Source organism: Chiroxiphia lanceolata, chromosome 6 (genome assembly GCF_009829145.1).
Source record: "Chiroxiphia lanceolata isolate bChiLan1 chromosome 6, bChiLan1.pri, whole genome shotgun sequence".
NCBI classification, from domain to species: Eukaryota; Metazoa; Chordata; class Aves; order Passeriformes; family Pipridae; genus Chiroxiphia; species Chiroxiphia lanceolata.
Window position 1 is genome coordinate 8,177,200 of NC_045642.1, and position 21,594 is coordinate 8,198,793.

The 21,594-nt window shown below is 39.9% G+C and overlaps 1 protein-coding gene across 1 annotated transcript; it reads left to right on the forward strand.

Moving 5' to 3' along the window:
* Nucleotides 1–8,131: 8,131 nt before the first annotated feature.
* PRRG4 (proline rich and Gla domain 4) lies at nt 8,132–17,598 on the forward strand. Its single transcript, XM_032690541.1, has 6 exons — nt 8,132–8,256; nt 8,928–9,042; nt 12,056–12,219; nt 13,400–13,448; nt 13,984–14,119; nt 14,868–17,598. Exons 2-6 carry the CDS (start codon nt 8,937–8,939, stop codon nt 15,094–15,096), a joined length of 684 nt encoding a protein of 227 aa, XP_032546432.1. The 5' UTR covers nt 8,132–8,256; nt 8,928–8,936; the 3' UTR covers nt 15,097–17,598.
* Nucleotides 17,599–21,594: the final 3,996 nt, after the last annotated feature.

Sequence of the window (21,594 nt, forward strand, 5' to 3'; positions counted from 1 at the left end):
GTTCTTGTTTGTTTTACTAATCAAGCATCTTAATTGTAGACACAGAGAGCAGAGGAATTAAATATGCAAGATTTATGTTGAACAAAAGCAAGACTGTCTCAGAAGCATTCACACACCATGATTCAACCTACTTGCTTAATCCATTCCACTGACATAGCTCTGCTCTTTCAAAACTGCCGACAGTGAAGTTGCAAAATGCAGCTGAGAGGAAGAGGCAGAACAAGTTCTTCACTTGCTTATGTAATTTATTGCTTGATTAGTAACTTGTTAATTAAAAAAAAAAAATCTGAGTCCACACAGCATCATCGTTAATATGTTAGTAATAATTTACAAAGACAAAATAAGATGCATTCTTTGCCAAGGAAAGAATTTAACATTAATGCATAGAGACGTAAAAAGAAACTTCAACTCTAACTCTCTTTTAGGGGAACAGGAAGAAGCAGAACAAAGGGAAGTCTGTATAAAAATTAAGTAGCAGACAAGATCTCAACTACCTCAAGAAATGAGGTAACGGTGAAATAATCAAAGAAAGCATCCCCAAAGCCCCTCTTCCTTAGAGAAGAAAAATCTATGATCCACACCATAATTAAAATGGTTACTTTTATTGTGGAAGCCCTTTCCAATGGTTTAGCATTTATCAAAATTTGAAGTCTGATACAGCCTTTTACCAATATTGCTGTTTTAATTGCTTAATGCATTCATGGAGGAGATTGCTGAGGGCCCTGCAATCCTCCGTGTCACAAAAACTCCTTCTGTCACAGGTCTGACAGAACCCACCATATTATTTCCTTCTTCGGGTAATTTTTTTGTTAAATTTACAAAAAATTGCTCCCCGAGAACAAGAATCAAGGAAACTCCAGAAGACTTTTCATATCCAACTCTAATCTCCATATTAAAAAAAAAAAAAAAAAAAAAAGAATACAAAAGAAAAGAATTTAATAGAAAGCATCCTTGGTCCATCTTTTGCCAAGGCTCAGTAACCTTTTCCAATACACAACAATAGCTTTGCATGACTGGAACAACACGAGACTGTGGTTTTTTTTATCCTTGCCACTGTGCACATTGCCCACCCATAGGTCAGCTGAGAATGGCATCATAGGAATGCTGTGATGTTTAGAACACAAGACCAGTGACCAGACTTCTGATCCAAACTCATCTAGTCAAGGAATTGCCTACTTACCTGCCTAGAGAAACACAGATTATGTCCCCGAGAAGAAACACTCCCCAAGCATTAGTTTGCCATCCACTCTGAAATATTTTGCCTCTGATATAAATGTCAAGAGTTGTATACACACCTGAGATGCTGTCACTAAAACTATTCTGTTGGAAACGAAGTGGGATCCATACAGCAAAAAGAGGCAGAAGAATTTGTACCAGTACTTCTTGCTGGACTGGTCTTTGTAGGGAGATTGCTTACCTAAATTTTCTGCATATTTTCTTAGACAGAACGACTATTTACGCAGCTTGTCATCACTGATCTTAATAACATTTTTCAGAAAAACTTCTGTCTAGTCTTCAAGGGTGTTTAGAATCAGCTTTTGGACCACAACAAAGAATGACTGCGTCCTCAACAGAGCTTTACCTCGCACATGGGGCATTCTCTCATTTGGACTAAAACCACAAAAACTCTCACTGATTGTTTCCTCAAATTCAACAATATTCACTTTGCTCTTTATCTGGGTGTAAAATCCTAAACCATTTTCCAGTAACTATAATAAATACAAATCAATATAAAAAGAACAGCACAATATCACACTGTGCAGGAAAAAAAACCAAAACACCAAGTTAATGCCAATGTCTATTAAATTTGAAAAACAGTAAAAACATGATTTATTATCAACCCTAAAAATCATTCTATCTGCTTGGATTAAAGCACCTAAAATAAGCAGTTAAAGTTGGCTTCTACTCATCAATGAAAATAAGTTGAATTTTTAAGATGACATGTCTGAAGAAAACTTAAAAATCCCTTTCTCACCTTAAGCCTTCAAGCAACCCTCCCACAATCACAAACAAGTTCCTTGTGGATCAACCAAATACATACCAAATAGAAACTGCCTGTATCACAGCAACAAACACAAAGTTTACAAATACGTCTCCACAGCTACCAAAATAAGAGCCAAACATAACAGAAATATCAATATCTGCTGCATCAATGCACCTCAGAATCCTGCATCGCTGCTGCAGCTGAGCAAAATTAAAACACAGCCAAAGCTGTCAATCTGCTGTTACTTTACTTTACTTACAAACAACTCAAAAGCTCAGTTTTGTTAGAAAATTGAACCTTTTCAAGACATAGCTCTGTGTTCTCTACTTTGATAACAGATCCTCAGCAGGAACATTCAGAATTACAAATGAAAGTAGAGCTGCAGGAGAAAGCTGAAAGGCCACCACCGAGCTCCCTCTAGTGTGAGCAGGGACGGGAAATCGTTTAAGTTCAAGCTCTCAACTGTACAGAGAAATGGGCTACTGAGGCAAGAAAGCAACACAATAAAAATAGTTCAGGAGCTAAATAGGAGCCCCGGATCCCAGAAAGTTGGGGTGAGGTGGAAAAATCAGGGGTTTTGCTCTACTAGAAGTCAGTATCACAGAATCAGAGGATGGTTCAGGTTGGAAGGGACCTCTGGAGGTTGGTCATCTAGTCCCCAGGGCCCCCCATAGCAGGACCACCTACTGCCAGCTTTGACTATCTCCAAGGACAGAGACTCCACAACCTCCCTGGGCCGCTTGTGCCAGTCCTCATCAGTAAAGAAGTTTTCTTGTGTTCAGGAGGAACCTCCCATGTTTCAGTTTGTCCCTGTTGCCTCTGGTCCTGTCCCTGGGCACCACTGAGGAGAGCCTGGCTCCATCTGCTTTACATCCTCCCTTCATCAGTGACACTCCCACCTCTTGAGGCCAAGAACTTTTGTCCTTGCCCAGCGACCTTAAATACCAAACCCAAGGAGGCTCATTTCACTAATCAAAAAGCAGCTCGCCCAAACAAGACAAAACTGCGCCAAGAGAAGCCAGAAGCAGAGTTTCATCACACTGCTAGAAGGCTTTGACATGATATTTTTTTACCCTGTGCATATTTGGGGGCACATTGTTTCAAATGAACCGACTTACGCTGACAGTTTTCCAGAGACCATTTCCTGGAATTCTCACATCAGAATTCACGTTTGTACGAGTCTCACGACCTCTTAGTCTTTCCCATGGCAAAAAAAGTGTGGTTTAATTAAACTTGCTGCAACCTAAAAATATTTTGAGCAACTGACAATGCAGAACTTTTAATCCTGTTGGATGAGCAGAGTCGTCAGTGCCTGCAGTGGGACCTGACAGCACTGAAATCAGAGTGGGGGTTTGTGTCCCCTTCAGCATTGGTAACATTTCTATTTCCTTTCAAATAACTGAACACAAAAGCAATTACGTGTGAAACTGAGCCCTGCAAGGCTTTTACTGACCCTCTGTAAGCATTTCTAGCTGAAAAAGTTTCCCGTAAAGATTAGTATTATGATAATAACAAACGTTGTTAATTGCGTGTATAATTACTTTTGTTATTTAGGCGCTACTACGAGTTTCTGTGATTATTTCCAAGCAATAAAAGTTATCTTGACAGCTTGGTGGTTGATAATTAAATATTTAAATTTGTGTAAAGGCTTTTTTTGGTTTTACTGTTTTTGAAAAATCCTGCCTCATCCTGAAAGTTAACAACTGACATTTATCTATCAACCTGTCCCTAAAATCAGCTATTTTGCTACTAAACCCCTATTTTTTTCATGTTTCTTGCTTTTCCCCCTACAGTGCCATAGGATATTCGTGCCAACAATTTTTTTTCAATTAGAAAAATCACCAACAGTCCTCTGAAGGAGAGAAGCAATAACTTCAGCAAAAGTTAAACCAGCTAAATTCAACTTCTTAACTGCAAAGAATCTCATGACCAACGCTTAAAAGACTTCATCATGTCTTGTGGGGATGAAGTGACAACCTTAACTAAAACTGGTGTGTATCTGAAATCAAAGCACATTTACAATACACATAACATCATTACATCTATTATAACATTATTACAATAATAATGTCGATTCCAATTAAAGATTTAATCAATTATATGTTTGTCAAACAATATAACAATTTATCATGTCTTTTATTAGACCAACCAGTAAACAGGAAAACCAGGCGTTTCTACAGGAAGGTATAAGGGACACCAGGGAGTACCTGAAAAAGAAACTGCCTTTTTCAAATATGGCCTGGTCTAGAAAAACCCTTCCCTAGAACATGTTCAGTGTGGAATGGGGTAACAAGTTTGTCCAAGATATGGTTCACTTGCTTGTTGACATGTTTATTGCTGCATATGATAGTCAAAGCCCTTTGATGTTACCTGTACAAAATCAATAATTAAAATCTGTTATGTTCTCTAGTAAAAAAGCATTACTCCCAAATCAAGCTACCTGGACAAAAATTGATTTAATAAATGTAAGAACTTCAAATAGTTTTGAAAAAAGGACAAATCTGTACCACATGATTCAGGATGTCAAATAAACCATTACAAAGAATGAACCAGATATACTGAGTTCCAAATTTCCTGGATGAGAAGGGTTATTCTCAATTATATATTTGTGTTATTTCATTATCATATCAACTGATAAATAGTACATGAGAAACTGAACAATAAGAAATTTATTACTCAGATTATGGTAGGATATATTTGCATATTGGGGTGAGATAAAGGGTGTCAATTTTCATCATTCTATATCAAATATAAAAAAAAAATCCTGAATGGGATGATCTGAATGGGACACTGCTAGCAAGGAATTAGATGCATTCCTGATCCAAAGTTCTCCCAATCAAAAATCAGTAAAGCATATTGTTCTTTAATGTACTAAAAATAAAACATGAATACTAAAAATGAATGCACCACTATTCATTCACAGCAAAGTAATCAATATATGCAAAACCCAATAATTGGTGCATAGACATCTTAGATTGGCACCATCCTCCTCTAGTGAGGTGATACAACAGTTCTGGTTCAATTCAACAGCACCATATTTGGTTTCTCCAGTAATATTTTACCAAACTTCACTGTAACAAGTGAAGTTTTAAAATACAGGTAAACAAGCACACTAGCTAGTTTGGCAAATAAATTAGGGATATTTTTAGAAATATGAATTATATATTCTCTCAATGTTAAAATCAAGTTATATAAATTAATTTCCTATTTTTCATCTCTCAGAATGCCTCTAATTACACATCTACTATACTGTACGTTGGTATTTATCTGAAAGAGTTGGTGAAAATAACATCTTTAATGGTGGTTCCATCTTGCTGAGCTTCTTCATCCCATAGCTTGTTAATCAAGGCTCTTTTACCTGAAAAATTACTTCACGAGTAGGAAAGTAACATGCAGCAGATACTTATCTTTCTGCCATGCTAAAAACTGCATATACACAGGAAACACTCCATTTACCCTGAGCACTCACTCCACCCTTTTTTTACTTATATTTATCTTTTCTCTGATCTGTAAAACAAATGACAACTTCAGCACACTTTTAGTCATTACCTACAGCATAACCCTCAAATTTTAACATTTCCTTATGTAATAATTAACTTGAGCTGTGTTCACTGTTGCCTTTATTCCTGCTGTGGTGATGCTGCTTTCAACAGCAAACTTGAGTCTTAGGGTTGGGACAGCAAAAATTCAGGTATGGTTCTGAAACAAGGGTGGCTCCTACCTTGGGAATAACAGAATCAATCCACACTTGATGGGTGGTCAGGGATAAACCTTCCTGAGCCTTTCTTTGTTGTTGTGTCTCAATAAGTATGTGTAGTGATGGCCTAACACAAGATACAAGAAGAAGCTAGAGGACTCCTGCACACTTGTTACAGTGCTTGCTGTTACAAGCTTCTCACTCATTTTCCTGTAGAGACAAACACATAAACATGTTACAGAGTTTTCACACATCCATTTACCTGGACAGTCACCCTCAGTGAGGATTTCACTGACAAGTCCTCAAGATCACAGAGACTGCAACACAGCCTGAGCTCAGAGGGACACACAGGAGAAAGTTACAGTCTTTTCCAAAGCAGAGACTACCCTGTCCTGATTTCCACTGTATAACAACTTCATATTTTCTTGTTGCATCTCAATAATAAATAATTTATACCATTTATGTTTTGTGTGGTATGGTTTAAAAAGCCTCCACCACACCTGCACAAGCACTCATGCACACACACAGAGAGAAGACACAAATTTTCTGCTAAAAACTGCACAGACAAAAGCATTTGAGTAACCACTGGTGAGTGTTAGAGCTCTGAGGGCCTCTCCCACCAGTTCTACGGCAACACTCCTCAGTCTTCAGAGCAGGGATGAGGTCCAGCAGAGAGTTTTGGATGAGGCTGATCCATCTCTCAGTCCACACCTGTATCAGAGTCCACTCCTCTGATACAGGCAGGGCTGGGCTTAGGAGTGGGATCCACATCCACTCCCCACATGGCATATATAAGCAATTCCAAAATCTTTTTCCCTTCCTATTAATAGTTGTATGTAGTGGTGGCATCACACAATGGGGTTTACCGGCTGCTTGTACAACAAAAGTTCCACACACAAAAAGTTGTTATGCCACATTAAATGTTCCCACATGTGCTTGCAGGCATTTTACTTGTACTCAGATGCACCACAGAGTTCTTGTGCATTCATGCCCTTGCACTGTAGCTGCCAGCAGCTGTTTTGCAGGTTGAAACCACCCTCACTGAGACAGGTAGGAACTCAGGGTGAGGGCTGAGCAGAGGTGCATGGGAGAAGGTCCTTAACAAAGTTTCTCCTGTTTTCCAACATGTACCAACAAAATATCCTTGTCTACTCAGTATTATCTAGATAATAAACAATCCATACTACTCTTTTCTTATAAAATACCGTTATCTGAGTTCACCACTGTTGTAAGCACGTGCATAATCATACTACAGAATTTTCTGTTGAGATCTCCACCAGCTAAAAAGCTTGGCTTTTAAGTTACGTATTCATCAAGCACCTCTTAATTGCAGTGTGTTGATGTCATAAAGTAAATATTTAACTACAGTCATCATTCCTCCAAACAGTTCTCCTTATTTCACACATCAGAAGTTTCTGGTTTTCTCCAGAGAACATCTGATCACTTCCATTAGTGTTACCCAATACCCTCTCATTCTACTCTTTCCTGCTTCTGTATATACAAGTTACTCCAGCACTTAAATAAAAAATACAATCCACAGTCACTACTGGAGACATGCAAGCACAGACACAAATCACGGTCAGTCCCTGGGTTTCCTGGTAGCAAAATCATTCCAGTCGTGTGCATTGAGAGTTTCTTTGGTGTGCAGCTTTAAACCCAACCCAGCCTATCCCAAAATTTTTCAGATGTTTAATGTTCCCAGCACATAGTATTAAACAAATTCTTACAGCAAATGTGAAGTACTTAACTGCTTCTCCCTTGTCCTTTGGAGAAGCCGAAACAGTCACAGATCCATGTGCTGCTCTGCACTGGGAAGGAGAGTGAAGGGAGCCCCTGGAGCAGGTGCGTGCTGGTGCAGAACAACCTCACGCATTTCAGGGAACCACCTCTGCCACTCTCTAGCCTTTAAGGCTAAGGCTTACCTTCACTGATTAAAAAAAAAAACCCAACGAACCCATCAAAAGTTATTTTCACGTGTGTGAAAACTTATGCGGGTCCTCCCTCCGCCGTGGTTAGCTGCCGGGCTAGGAAAGCTTGGTGTAGCCCGGTGTGTTGGGTGAGCAGTCAGCCGAGGCTCGCTGGGGAGGCACACCCTGCGCGGCTCCTGCTCCGCTGGCCTCACACAGCGCTCGGCCTTGGGGGAGCAACAGCAAACCGGGTCCTCAGCGCCACGATTAACCCAGCGAACAAAAGGTCGGGTTCAGCAGTAAAAAGGCCTCGCAGAAGGCGGAAGGACCCGCTGCCTTCTCCGCAGGGGAGCCTGGGCGGGGGCTGAGGACGCAGACAGGTGTTTGCAAACAAAGCCCGGGATGGGGGCCGGCGAAAAGCCGCAGCACCGTCACCCCACGCTGCCTCTCCCTCACCGACCCTTCTCCCTCCAGGCTCCAGGGGCGTTCCCACCCCCGCCCCCGGGCGGCCCCATCCCGGCTCGGGCAGCGCGGGCGGGGGCAGCCCAGGTGCGGTCCCGTGACTGCGCCGCGCCCCTTCCAGGAAGCGCCGCCGCTGGAGCAGCCCCGGGAGACGCTGCCCCTCCAGCTGTTCCGCTCGGGCCGCCGCCGGAGCAGCCCCGGGACAGGTAAGGGCAATGCGGGGGGCAATGCGGGGGCAATGTGGGGTCCCCGCTCCCGGCTGCGGGATGGGGGTGCTTCCCGTGGCCACCTCCGGCTCCCCCGGAGTCTGCCCGGGCCAGGCCGCCTCCGGGGGGGGGGGGGGGTCTCTTCGAAAGGTTACGGGTTCATGTGACTTCTAATTTCTACAGCCCGAGGTGGGGGAGCGCAGGTTCTCCTCGGGGCGCAGGGAGCGAGGAAGGTCTCAGCGGCGGTCCCCTGACAAAAGGGGGGGGTTGTACCTGTTCCCGTCGGGAAGCTTTTACAACCTCCTCCGGCAGCAAAGGCGTAGGTAGCTCCCTGCAGTTTCAGAGCGCACCCGGGGGCACCTTGTGGGGGATCTTCCCCCGTTAGTTCGAGGCTGCCGCTCTGCTGAGCCGGGAGAGGAGGGCAGGAGGCGGCGAGAGCGGCCCCGGTGACATGTGCGGGTGTTACACAACGAGAACGCCGCAAGAGACAGGCAGGACCAGTTCGGGCCGGTGCCTTTCTTCCAGGGACCCATTACCCTCAGCTGCGTGTAGGTGCTTGCGCGAGATGACTTCACGTGTTAGGATTCATCCAGGGTTCATCAGGGACACTTCAGAAGTGTCATTCAGCGTTGTCATCACTTTTTAAACTCACACGAGTTTCTGTCTGACAGATCCCGGCCATGTTCGCGTTTTTGGTGGTGCTGTGTCAACTGCATGTGATGATGTTCGCGTTTCCTCACTGCCCAGGGAGATTAAGTAACTTGAAGCAACCTGAATGGAAAGACGGTAACTTCGTTTTAACATAACTTTATCCTTTCCAAAATTGTATCTAACTTTGCTTTGTTGGTTTGTTTGTTGCTGTTGTTTTTTTTTTTTTTTACTTTATTTTAAAAATTAAGCGGTTTTATGCTTAATTTTAGCATATTTGAATATCTTTTGCTGAAATGATTGTTAATTGACTTGGGTGTCAATATGAAGTATTTATCAGATCCAGTAGTAAGCACAGATTGGGACAATTGAGTTTTCTCTAGGTTTCCAGGATTATTGTCATTGGTATAACCAGAATCCTTTAAGTAACATCAACATTCAAAAAGTTTTAAATCTATATTAAGACCGTATTGTTTTGGTACTGCTTGAGCACATCACAGTTGTATTTCTCTGAAATGGCTTTGTATTTGAAAGGGTTTATTTGGTTGCTTTTTGAAATTGATGTTTTTTCTCAACACCCAATCCTCTTACAACACCTGGAAAGATGAGCATAGTGCTGCTATCGTGGTTCTTCACTTTGGAGGGAGAGCAGTGGAGAGGAACTGATGTACAAACAAATGTTAAGTTCCCTAGAAGGACTCAAGCACTACAATGCTGAACCATGTGATGCTTGACATTTTAAGCATCAGGGCCTCAAAAAGGAGTTTGTAACTTAGTTGTCCACTCTCCTCAGTGCATAAGGAGTGCTGAAACCTTAAGATGGACTTTAAAAAGTCATCACGTGGAGCATGAGGCTCCTTCAAGGCTGTGGAGCAGAAAACATGGCTAGCAGAAAAATGCTTCAGACAGGTTATTTGTTAAAATCCTTACTGCTCCAGGCATAAAAAGTCAGGCTGCCTCTCTCCTGTGAGTTCATAGCACAGAACCTTCTCCTGAAAACAGGCCCAGGCCACTCCTCCTTTAAAGAGGGAGTTTGAAAGAGAAAGGCCCTACTCTTTATTCAGTAATTTAGCAAGTAGAACAGTTGTCAAGGGTATGGGGATTGAGAGGTTCCCCCTTCAGCATTTTCTGAACATCTTTTACCAGCAGAGTTACTTTACTGAGCACATTGTGTGGGTGCATTTCTCGTTAAGTGCTGGGCATCCTAAAACTGCATGGATGATTTTTTCAAACCAAGGTCTGCAGAATGCATTCAGGTCCCTCATGTATGGGAGAGAGTTCAAATCCAGCTGTTTCATTCTCTACATACTTTCTTAATCACCAGGTTGCAAGTAAGTTGGAGATGGAGATAAGTGTATTTTGACTATGTGACAAAGGGGGGAAAGTGCAGATAAATGGATAAAAGAATCTTGAAAAGAGAAAAGGATCTATGTACCCCTGGGAATTGGGGGTCCTAGGCTCCAGGCAGCTTGCCTATGTATTCCATTTTAGTTAAAATGCACCAGTTATCTAAGTTAATTCAGAAGTTAAGTTAATTCAGAAGTATAGCTAATACCACTTGCATGGTAAGGAGTGAAACACCACTGAGCAAAACTGTAGGTCTCTGTTGCAGAAGACTGAACTTGTTTTCATGATTTGCACTGAACCAAGAATATTGATGATATGTTTTCCCATGTAATTCTTTTCCCTTTCCACTTGTGGGTTTGGGGTTGTTCTGGTTTTGTTTTGGATATATTAGGCCCCTCTTTTTAGGTATAGTGTAAATATTTTAAGCTCAGATTTTCTTGCAATTACTTTACACAAATGCATGTGCACACATGTGGCTCCTTCAATATACACTGCAATAGAATGTAAATTATATAAATATATGCTGTAATATTCCTTAAATATACTATAATATTAAATAAATAAACAACCAATATGTAAGTTACACTGCAGTTTTCTCAGTTTTCAGAGAGCAAACTGTTTTGAGATACCATTGCAAGATCTAACAGTAACAATTAGGGTAAAAATTCCTGAATGATGTGATAATCCAGCCAAACAGGCTAACAAGAACACAAAGCTAATTTGTAACTGAATAACTTTATACTGAATCTCATCTCCTTTTTTAGCTGTCTGGCTTGGCATGTAACAATGCTGTTTCTGCATTACACTTGCAAAAGTAATCCTCTAGTCATTTTGCTCAACCAAATAGTGTGAATTTCTTGGAAACAGATTAGGCTTTCACTGAAAACCAGTCCAGAAAACTAGTTTGGTCATATGAAGATGTTCTAAATTTTTTTTTTCCTAAGAAACTGTAGCAGGAGCAGGCTAAAACTTGACAATGGAAAATGCCTGGTGAGGAAATACATTCCTGTATTCCAAAGCCTTCTACAATTTCACTCACTGTTCTGGAATCTCACCTCACAACATACTCCATGAGGCCTCATGAAGCCTGTAATGTGAACAAAAGAAGAATTAAATGTCCTCAGAAATGCCTGCAGTCAGTAAAATTCATATTGTGGATTAACTGAAAACAAATAAACCTGGCAGTATGGCAACTGTTACGTTAAAACTTGATGCCAGAACTGTGAAAAGAGAACAAATGTAAAATGAATGGGAGTCTGCTGCCGTGATTTACAAACCAAATTCCATGAATAAAATTCGCTACTTACAGATACCCAAATATTGACAAATACATATTGAGGATTATTTAGAAGGAAGAGTTGTTTTGGCTTTTCCCTTCCCTCACCCCCTGTCCTCCCCCTTGTCTCCTTCCTCCAGGAGGTCAGTGTCGTGCTTGGTTCATATGTGACTGAATTTCTGCTTTATGTGACTGTTACTTTGCTCTTAAGAGCTCCAGTAAAAACCATCGCCCACACCCCAGAAGGGACAACACCAAAGCTTGACCAACAGCTCTCATGATAATCAAATTCTCTTGGCCACTATAAAGAATAGCTGAAAGGAAAACATGTTTATTTGAATTACATAGTTAGAAAATATAGCAGTGGAAAAGACATTTAGGAGGAGACCTGGATGTTTCTTTTTCTTGTATGTAGCTTGGGGAAGGAGTGATCTCAATGTGCTCCTTTGGGATCTTAACCATTCTTTAAAAATGTCAAGTTCAGCTTCCCTAACTTGATTTAAATCAACTTTATATTTTTTTAATTAGTGTTCACATCTGAAAAGGAGGCCAATTTATTCATTGGACGACACCTTCTGAACAACAGATTTGATTTTGAAGCATTCACAGCAGATAACCTGGAAAGAGAATGCTATGAAGAGATGTGCAATTATGAAGAAGCACGAGAAATTTTTGAAGACCACGATAAAACGGTAGCAGCTCAAACTGAATTTAATGTACTGAGGGAGGTTACTGACTAAATCATTGTTGTACACAAGTACTGCAGCCCCTCTGACACAGCACTTAAAGATGACAAAAAGTATCTAAAACTAGATATCACAATTAGATGGGGTTTTTACTCAAGATACACTTGAATATGTACTTGAATAAAGTTTTAAAGACTTTAGATAAGGGCTCCAATTCTGCAAACAAACAGAAATGAAGCTTCAGAAGTTCCACTTGTGGATATTCCAATATGTTTTCAGACTTTTTTTTTTTTTTAAGTAACTTCTCAGCATTATTACTGATTGGCAGATCCCATCCTTGTGTTTTGGAAGAGACCAGTAAGGAGCAAATCTGCAGTTCAGCTATTGCTGAGTCTTCCTAAAGCATTATCTTCTGAATCTCTACCTATATGGGAAGAAACCTGCTATAAAAAAAATGAGAAAAAGATAAGAAACCCTTCAGCCCAATAAGGGAATGTGATGATTGTCTGAAGGCTGGCCCTTGCCACATGCAGCAAGAATCTCTTAGTGATTGTAGCTGTGCTCTGCACAAAGCTGCAGAAAGAGCAAGGAATACACTCCTCTTCTGAATGTGGAAATGTTAGTTTGCCATTGCTAACATTTTCCTAAGAAAAAGGTGCAAGTGTTAAACTGGAATCTTGATGGGGTCTTGCTGGGTAGCAAAGGTGGAAATTATAGCTAAACACATTTAATGCCTGATGGTCACGCAACATAAAAGTTTTTCTCTTAAATAAATCTCATTCTTTTTCTTAGCTTCTATGAATTCAAATACTGTTCATGCAAAAGTAGGATTCTTAAGATCTTTGCCTCTTAAATACTCTTTTGTAGGGATTTACAAAGATTAACTGTAAGCATTTTTTTGATGTCAGAATATAAGCTGACTTCTACTGTAATCAGGCAGAAATACGATGTAACACTGGACAGTTTAATACACTTTTCTCTTTCACCAACTCGCAATTTTTTCTTTGTGAAATTTCAATGCAAACTTGAATGCATAAGAAAAATATTGTGGGACAAGCAAGTACAAATCCTTCAGCAGGGGCTGCTTCTGTTTATGCCACTGGTAAATTTTGCCCAACGTACCATATCAAAGACAAAGTCAATAGGCCTGTCAGTTATAAATCTGATTCTTTTTGGTTTTTTATAGATGGATTTTTGGAAAGACTATTCAACTAAAGGCCCTAAAATAAAAATAGGTAAGTTATCTTCTTATTTTTTCTTATATTGCAGTATTTTCTGTTTGTTATAATAGTACACTCAATACACTGTGCATTCAGTCAGCAAAATCACAATTCATTTTTTTACTGAAGATCACTGTGAATTGTACAAGCATATTTCATTATCTGATGCAATAAAATGTACTCACTGAAGCATCTTAGAAGGGGATCCATTATAACTCTGTAGGTAAAAACAATATAACTTTCTTGGCCATTGCTTTATTACACAATTGGTAAACTTTGCAATAATTCTGTGACTGCTTTCCGTACTTTTATTTTGCTTGTTCCCTCCCCCATTTCTTTAACAGCAATATAACAGTCTGAATTAGGCTCAGAGTAGTCTGATGCCAGATGTTTAATGAAAAACTGGTATCTACAGGCTGATCAAGGTCAAAAGTACATGCAGTGATACTTGGAAGGCATTAGAAGATGGACATCTCAAACAGCATTTTGCAGTGTAAACTGGGTGGATGGAAAGAATACATAATGAAAATAAACAATGTTTTATCTTCAGGAGATGAGACACTACAAAAGATCAATGTCACAGGACTTCTTGTCAGTCTGGTTGCTGCTGGAGTACTGTTGGTTATAATTGCACTGGTTATCTTCTACTGCTGCAAAAGTAGATGCAAATCAAGGCAACCACCAGGGTAAGGAATTTCACTGCTTTAAAACAACAACAACAAAAACCAAAACAAAAACCAAACACACACCAAAACAAACTCTTGCTTAAGAGTGGAATTTAAAAATCACTGTGGGTTGGTCTAACTGTGTTCTCAGAGAATCTAATGGGAGTTCTCGTTTGTACTTGCCTGGAAGCCAAGTTAGGTGAGCACTAGCAGTGGTTATGCTGAAGTTAATAACACAAAAACTTAAAACAACACTTGCACACCCAAACCTTTGGCTCTGCTCTGTGTGTGTGTGTTCTTGGTTCCAAAATATTCTTACTAAAAAGATGGAATCATTTTACTAGATTGGGGCCTGCAGTGGAAAGTCTAATGTGTTGTGTTTGCCCTTCAAAATAGGATGAATGCCTTTCGTGGCATGTAGTCAACCTCAGATGTGAGATGAAGTAGTTTGGAGGAAATGCTTCTTTACCCATTCTCTATTCCTGCTTGTTCCTTTATCCTAAACTTGAAAGGAATGTAAGAGGATTCTGTGGTTCCTCTTCCTTATAAATTTCACATTACTGAGCTATTCTTACCCTGTGGTTTGGAGAGAGTATTTGGCTTCTGGTCTTTATGATCATTGAAGGCATGTTTTTTCCTGTGTTGTGGGTTTTTGGTGGGGAGTTTTTTGGGTTGGTTTGTTTTCTGTTTATTTTATGATTAAGACTTTATATTCTTTCTTCCCTTTAAAACAGAAGTTGCCACTTATTATGCTGTTCCCTTTGTTCAGGTACTTGGATTATGTAAGAAGCAGAAGACGTGGTTCATCTAACATCTTCAGAAGGCATGAAGAGTTTTCTTTAAACCCACTTCCTCTCAGAACTGATGATTCAGGACTCCCCAGTTATGAGCAAGCAGTGACTTCAGATGGACAGCACAACATGCCACCACCCCCTTACCCAGGGCCCCCAAGAGGGACACGGGTGTTCCAAAAATCCATGTCTTTTCCTGCCCCCTAATCACAAACCTCCTTCTGGCCTGAGGGGGGATTGACTGAAGCATAACATACTTTTGAAAAAGTGTGTGCTACCTTGCATATTGCAAGATGACTTACAGAAATGTGAAAGATCTTTAGGACAACGAGGAACAAGTGAAGTTCCCATTTGGGAAAAGAGGTCACCTGTTGCAAAGGCCACAGGACTATTCTTTGCACAAAGCCACTGTGCTAAGAGGAGGCAGTGCATAAAGAGCAAGGCTGGTACTGCTGCCCTCTTCCAAATGCACTTTAAACCATCCCATCAAACTACTGATGTTTCATTAAGAGTTTCACCTTTTTTCTTCAGAAGGAACAGTATTTTAATTGCTCTTATTGACACTAACCATTTTTTGCGACTTAGTACTTTAAACCACCATAAGAAGTCTACTTTGTTGTTTGACACGTTCACTTCCTTGCTGTGTGAATTTTCTATTCATTCTAATAATTGATTTGAGTGTGAAAATTATTTCATGACTTGATCTTTCAAATATATATATATAGAGAGAGAGTACTGGTTCTGGATTATACTGGTTTATTTTAGACACTGCTGGTCACATGACTTAATTTGTTGTATTTTTGTGATTATAATTTTGGATGAAAAGGAACCATTAATTACATGGCACGCCACCAATTCAGACAAAGTATACTTTTGACAAATAGTTTTGATGTTCAACAGTAAATACCAGGTAAAAGAGAATTAAGTAGAGTACTGTGGGTCAGGGGATGTTAAGCAAAGAGCTAGAGATTTGTCCCTTGATTAAAAACTACTCAGGTTTCACAGTTAATGTTTCTTTTGTAGTTTAAAAACTAAAATGTTGAAAAAGACATTTAATTTTCAAATCAAAGGCAGTTCATAAGTGTCTGTTGCACTAATGGGATGACAAAATATCATTTAAGTAGAATGAAAGATTGTATTAGATGAATAACCAGTGTCCACAGAGCAATAGTCAAGGACTTCAGGGAATTACTGATTAACTGTATCAACACAGTTTCTGTATCTGTGGTTGTAGCTACCATTAATTTTACAACTTGCTAAAATATCAACCCCCAGCATTGTATGGCTTTCAGATCTTGCTGAGCAAGTTGCTGACCAACACTTGTGTCCCTTCACCTCCCTGCCCCAGGAAACCATATCCAAGGATCTCACAGGCCACATGTTGGGCTGGTGTTTTCCTGTTTGACAGTGGCTATACAGTTACACACACATGCAATGAAGTCTTTTAAAAAGAAACAAGTCCCCCTTTTTGCCCCTCATTGGATCAATGCTGTCAGCAGCAAATCCTAAAGGCACCTAATTGGGTGCCTAAAGTGTACTTTAATAAAGGCTGGATGTTTATATGTAGCATTTCACTTAATTTGATGGTTTTTAACATGCTAGAACCTACAGTGCTGGCAGAGGATTGGTCTGAGATTTTAAAACGCTTTTGTAATTAAGAAAATGCTCCAAATCTTGGAATATAAAGAGGGTGCATTGACAATGCTCCACAATGAAAAACACACAGAACACAGCTGATATCAGTGGACATTGGTGTTCTTATTCATGAAACTTCAGCATCAGATTTGGCTTTTGACAAGTCACAAATACCTTTTACCCGAGAGAGAATTCACTTTTACCCAGCTTGTAAAGTCATTTTGAAGTTCTTGGAGGTTACTGTTCTGTAAGACTGAAATCACTGAATTGTGTGAGGTATTTTGATAACTTAATACAAGGCTATGATGAAGCTATGGAATTACAAGCTTGCAAAAACATTCTCCCATAGTTCCTTTTCATTTAGGTAACAATTTTTAAATTCGTGAATGTGCATTTTCAGCTCTAGAGCACACTTATCTCTAGATTTTTCCTGGGACTCAAAAATTACAAATCTAATGGAACTGATAGGAAGACTTCAAGGAAAGGGATTTCACAGGGCTTGCAAGAGTTCAGAGAGTCTTTAATGATACCACAAGTACCATCTGGCAAAGTCATGTTTTCAACTACAGAAATTGTGCAGAATCCAATGTAATCACTGGAAATTTCATTTTTCTGCTATTCCTACAAATCATTTGCAAATGATTCCATGCAATACAAGCAAAAATCTCGTCCTCTTAATTAATCAAAAACCTTAAGATGGTATAACTATACATTAGCTGTAGTGCTCTGGGGAGTAAACTACCATCAGTAGAGTAAAACACTCAAATTTACTCAGAGTCTGCACTTTAGGCCCTGAATATACTGAAAAAATGCAGTGACTGACATTCAAATACTGGTTGCATGTAACATGACAATTTGCAAGACACATTCTGCCCATTATAAATAAGGAGCAAAGTTTAAAATTTAGTTGAATACAGTGTAAACTTACCTCTCCTTGCAGAGGGAGAAAATGCCTTTGAACAGCAGTTGTTTGAGTTTGGTTTTCTCCTTTCATACACTGACTGCTGGCCTGAGACACTCTTACCTTGTATCTTGTCTCTTTTTAGAACTTGTGATTCAACAGGGTTAGCAGAGGGAAAAAAATCAACAAGAGGTTGCTTTTTCCCTCTACGGTGACTTGTGAATTTAGAAGTGTTGCCACACTTTCAAATTTTACCTGCAGTTTCTTTTGGAAATGGAGTTGCTCTTAGAATATATGAACCAGCAAATAACTGTCCTTAAGTGGCCTTCACAAAGGCATGTAGATGGACCAGGGGGAATGGCTTTAAACTGACAGAGGGCAGGGTTAGATTAGGTATTGGGAGGAAGTTCTTTGCTGTGAGGGTGGTGAGGCACTGGAACAGGTTGCCCAGAAAAGTTGTGGATGCCCCATCCCTGGAAGAGTCTAAGGCCAGGTTGGACAGGGCTCTGAACAACCTGGTCTGGTGGAAGCTGTCCCTGCCTATGGCAGGGGGGTTGGAACTGGATGATCTTCAAGGTCCCTTCTAACCAACACCACTCTATGATTCAACAGGGAGAGAAGGACATGGACTTTTAGAATCAAAGCAATTGAATTTGTACAGAGATGTAGACCATTAGTGTTTTGATTTTGGACTTTCTTTCAAGGGCTGTTAGGAAAGACAGTGGATTTTAAGTGAATTAACGGACATCTGCTATGACAGTTGAAAAAAGAAATATCTAAACAAAACACTGGTTAACACTGGCATGCTGTTTCTCTCAGAGTAGGTTTAAACATTTCACACTAAATGCTGTTAGCCATTGCCTTGAACAGTTTTCTAAAACTTAGACATTTTAGCATCATACAAGATTACAGCATGCAACTTTTTATAAATCAGGACAGTTGAATAATTAGAGCAAATAACTGAGAGTCAGAAAAGTGATCTCTGGCTCTGTCAACTGAAAAGCAAATCCACTGAACCTGTTTATTGCTGCAATAGGAAGGCCTGCTATTTGATTTATCAAATCCTCTGATGAATAGTATTATAAGCATTATGCATGTATAGGTTTGGGGGGGGGGGTTGTTGGGTTTTTTGTGAATTCATTAGAACAGCAAAACCAAAGTACAACATGGAAGTGAACTTCCTCACCACAGTTCATGAAAATGTGAGTCATGAAGCATTTCATTCAGGTCCTGTCAAAGTCTATGAAGCTTTTTATTGGCTTCAGCTGAACTGGGATTGCAGCAAAAAATGAGATAACTGATCATTTCAGGTAATAAAAAGTATCATGCTCTGCCAAATTATTTACCACAATGTCGTTGCCAAACCCAGTTTAGAGCATTCTACTGTTACAACGATGCCTGCTTATATTAACTAGAATGTTTGAGGCTGATCAGCCCTTAGAAGTTATATTTCAAATTTGGAAAGCATAGGAAAATACCTTATCACTCCTCAGATTACCAGCTGTGAATAAGATGCCTTAATTATCAGGCTATTATCAACACTGTTTAAAGTTTAAATGAACCATCAAGATAATAGAAAGCAAAACACCACCAACTAAACAAACTTTTCTATCCACAGTCTCACCTGCCAACAAAAGTTTTACTGCTGATATCCTCACTCTTTTCATGGGGTGTAGAGAACAAGAAGGAAATTCAAGGTTTAAAAGCCATCTTTCAAACACTTCAAGCATGCTCTTTCTGTACTGTAAATGTCTTTCAGTTAATTCCAATCAGATACAAATTTATGACTATTGTTTCCACAATCAAGGACTTGGATGTATTTTCCTCTCAAAAATCTTAAGCGGATCTTCCCAAATACCCTGCTCTTTATTCAGGTGGTAATTTTTGACTGTTTCCAGTCATTTCTGAATTGTATAGACACTTGTTAATTAATCTTATGAACATATTTCCTTCTGCTTATCTGTCAGGACCTTTTGAATGCACTTGTCACTGCTTATATTTAATTCTCACTTTGATGTTAAGTGCTGTCATTTTGTTGGGTGAGGGGCAGCAACGTTTTGAACTCTGCTAGTCTCGATACTGTTTTGTAAAACAATTTCCAAATAAATATTTATACAAGTTAATCACAGCAAAAGAGAAAATGCTAATTAAAAAAAACCCTCTGACAACCTTCTTTTTTTTTTTTTTTAAATGGAGTTGGTAACAACATGCACTCTTCTTGAAGTACTTAAAGGGGGCTTACAAGAAAGATGAGGACAAACTTGTTAGCAGGGCTGTTGTGAGAGGAGAAGCAGTAATGGTTTTAAACTAAAAGAGGGTAGATGTAGACTAGATATTAGGAAGACTTTTTTTTACCATGAGGGTGGTGAAACATTGGCACAGGTTGCCCAGAGAGGTTGTAGGTACCCCACCCCTGGAAACATTCAAGGCCAGGCTGGATGGGGCTCTGAACAACCTGGTCCTGTTGAAGATGTCCCTGCCCATGGCAGGGGTTTGGAACTAGATGACCATTACAGGTCCCTTCCAACCCAAACCATTCTACTATTCTGTGATTCTTCATGCCATATAGCATTTAATCAGCAGAGAAAAAGGGCCATGGTTTGTTTTCTTTAACATCAGCAATTTCTACTCTGGACAGAAGCTTCCTGCTCCACTTCAGCATCTGAGGTTCTGAACCATGAACTGCAGCCACTGAAGATGAAGTCTTCAAGACAAAGAAGCCAACTTAAGCAGGTGTTGTACCCTTCCATCTTCCTTTTGTCATGCCTTTGGTGAGAAGATTGAACAGCAACAGTGTGGCTGAAAAATACCACTTTGCCAGGGTTAGTGAAGTGAGCAAAATCCTCCCAGAACAGGCATGCAAAAAAGGCAGGAAGCAGAAGTTCCTCGCTTGGTAATGGTGATTTCATTCTGAAGTGGAGGTATATGTGGTGAAGTGAGAATGAACTTCTACACAGAGGCAGGAGGGGTAGATGAGGGCAACTGGACAGAGTAAATACTGGAGCACAGCAAATTACACTAAACTAAGTCACTCCTGATTTGCCCTCTGGAAAATAATAGTCAGATTTATGCTTTTTCTCCCAGCCACACAAGATGAGCTGAGCTGAGCTAGCTGGTTAAAACTCCCCACAGAATACCAGAATTTCCTCTTATATTTGAACATTCAATGAATCTTTTTAATCAGTCAACTGAACTGATACTTGATGAGATGGATGCTTCGCTCCCATTAGAAGTCTTGGGAAAACAGTTCCTTCTTTCACTCCTACTTTTTTCCACAGCACCCAGGCTAATAAAACACTGAAACAAAAGGGGCCATCAGATGCAGGCATCTTGCTGCCTACATTCTGGGAGCCTCCAGAAGCTCACGCTTAAAAGGGAGCAGCCAGACTTCAAAAAAAGGTCAGGAAAAATATTCCAATGTACCAGAAACTGGTACAGTTAAACATGAGTTTTGAAACGGCCTTGTAACAGGTTTTAAATTTCTGATGCAGTGCTACTTCATTTAGGAAATAAGAAACACCTGTGATCACTCAGGTCGTTCAAGCAGCTTCAGTTTAATTTCTCTAAAGATCAGCAACTCCTAAGTACCAAACACATAAACATCCAGTACTTATTGTTAACTAACCAGCACGGACATGATACAAAGGAAAATATCTAGTAAGAGTAGTTAAAATAAAACACCCCCTGTTAAAACTATGAGTTTGCTCAAGAGCAGAAGTTTTACTTAAGTTTTCTTTTTCCTATACGCCACTGCACATTTCTCCCACTCACCTTATACCTGGTTCTGGTGCTTACTAGATCCCTTCATAAATCATCCAGCAAAAACAGATAGCTTTCTCAAGAGTGGGTGAGCTGAGACAACACAAGTGCCAGTGGTGGCACCTTGGAAGGTGTGAAACCACACAACCAGAAGGAGGATTAAGAATGCGAAGGAGAAAAGGCCTTCCAACTCATTGCTGCAGTGAGCTTTCTACCAGCTCAGTCATCTCTAGTCATGTCAGATATACCACAATTTCATAGATCAGTTTTAGTTCAACAGAATGAATGCTGAAGATTTTGCCTCATTTGTTTGTACATATACTTAAGTTATCAAATAAATGACCAGAGTAATAGAAGTGAAGAAATGCAAAGAAAGAGAGTATTTGCTGTGAGGCTCCAAGATCGAGTGT

What these genes read in the sequence shown, in the direction of transcription:
- PRRG4 (XM_032690541.1), top strand. Translation starts at nt 8,937, where the DNA reads ATGTTCGCGTTTTTGGTGGTGCTGTGTCAACTGCATGTGATGATGTTC. An exon ending in GCAACCTGAATGGAAAGACG is followed by an intron (nt 9,043 to 12,055) that starts GTAACTTCGTTT and finishes TTTTTTAATTAG; the next exon opens with TGTTCACATCTGAAAAGGAG. An exon ending in AAATCAAGGCAACCACCAGG is followed by an intron (nt 14,120 to 14,867) that starts GTAAGGAATTTC and finishes CCCTTTGTTCAG; the next exon opens with GTACTTGGATTATGTAAGAA.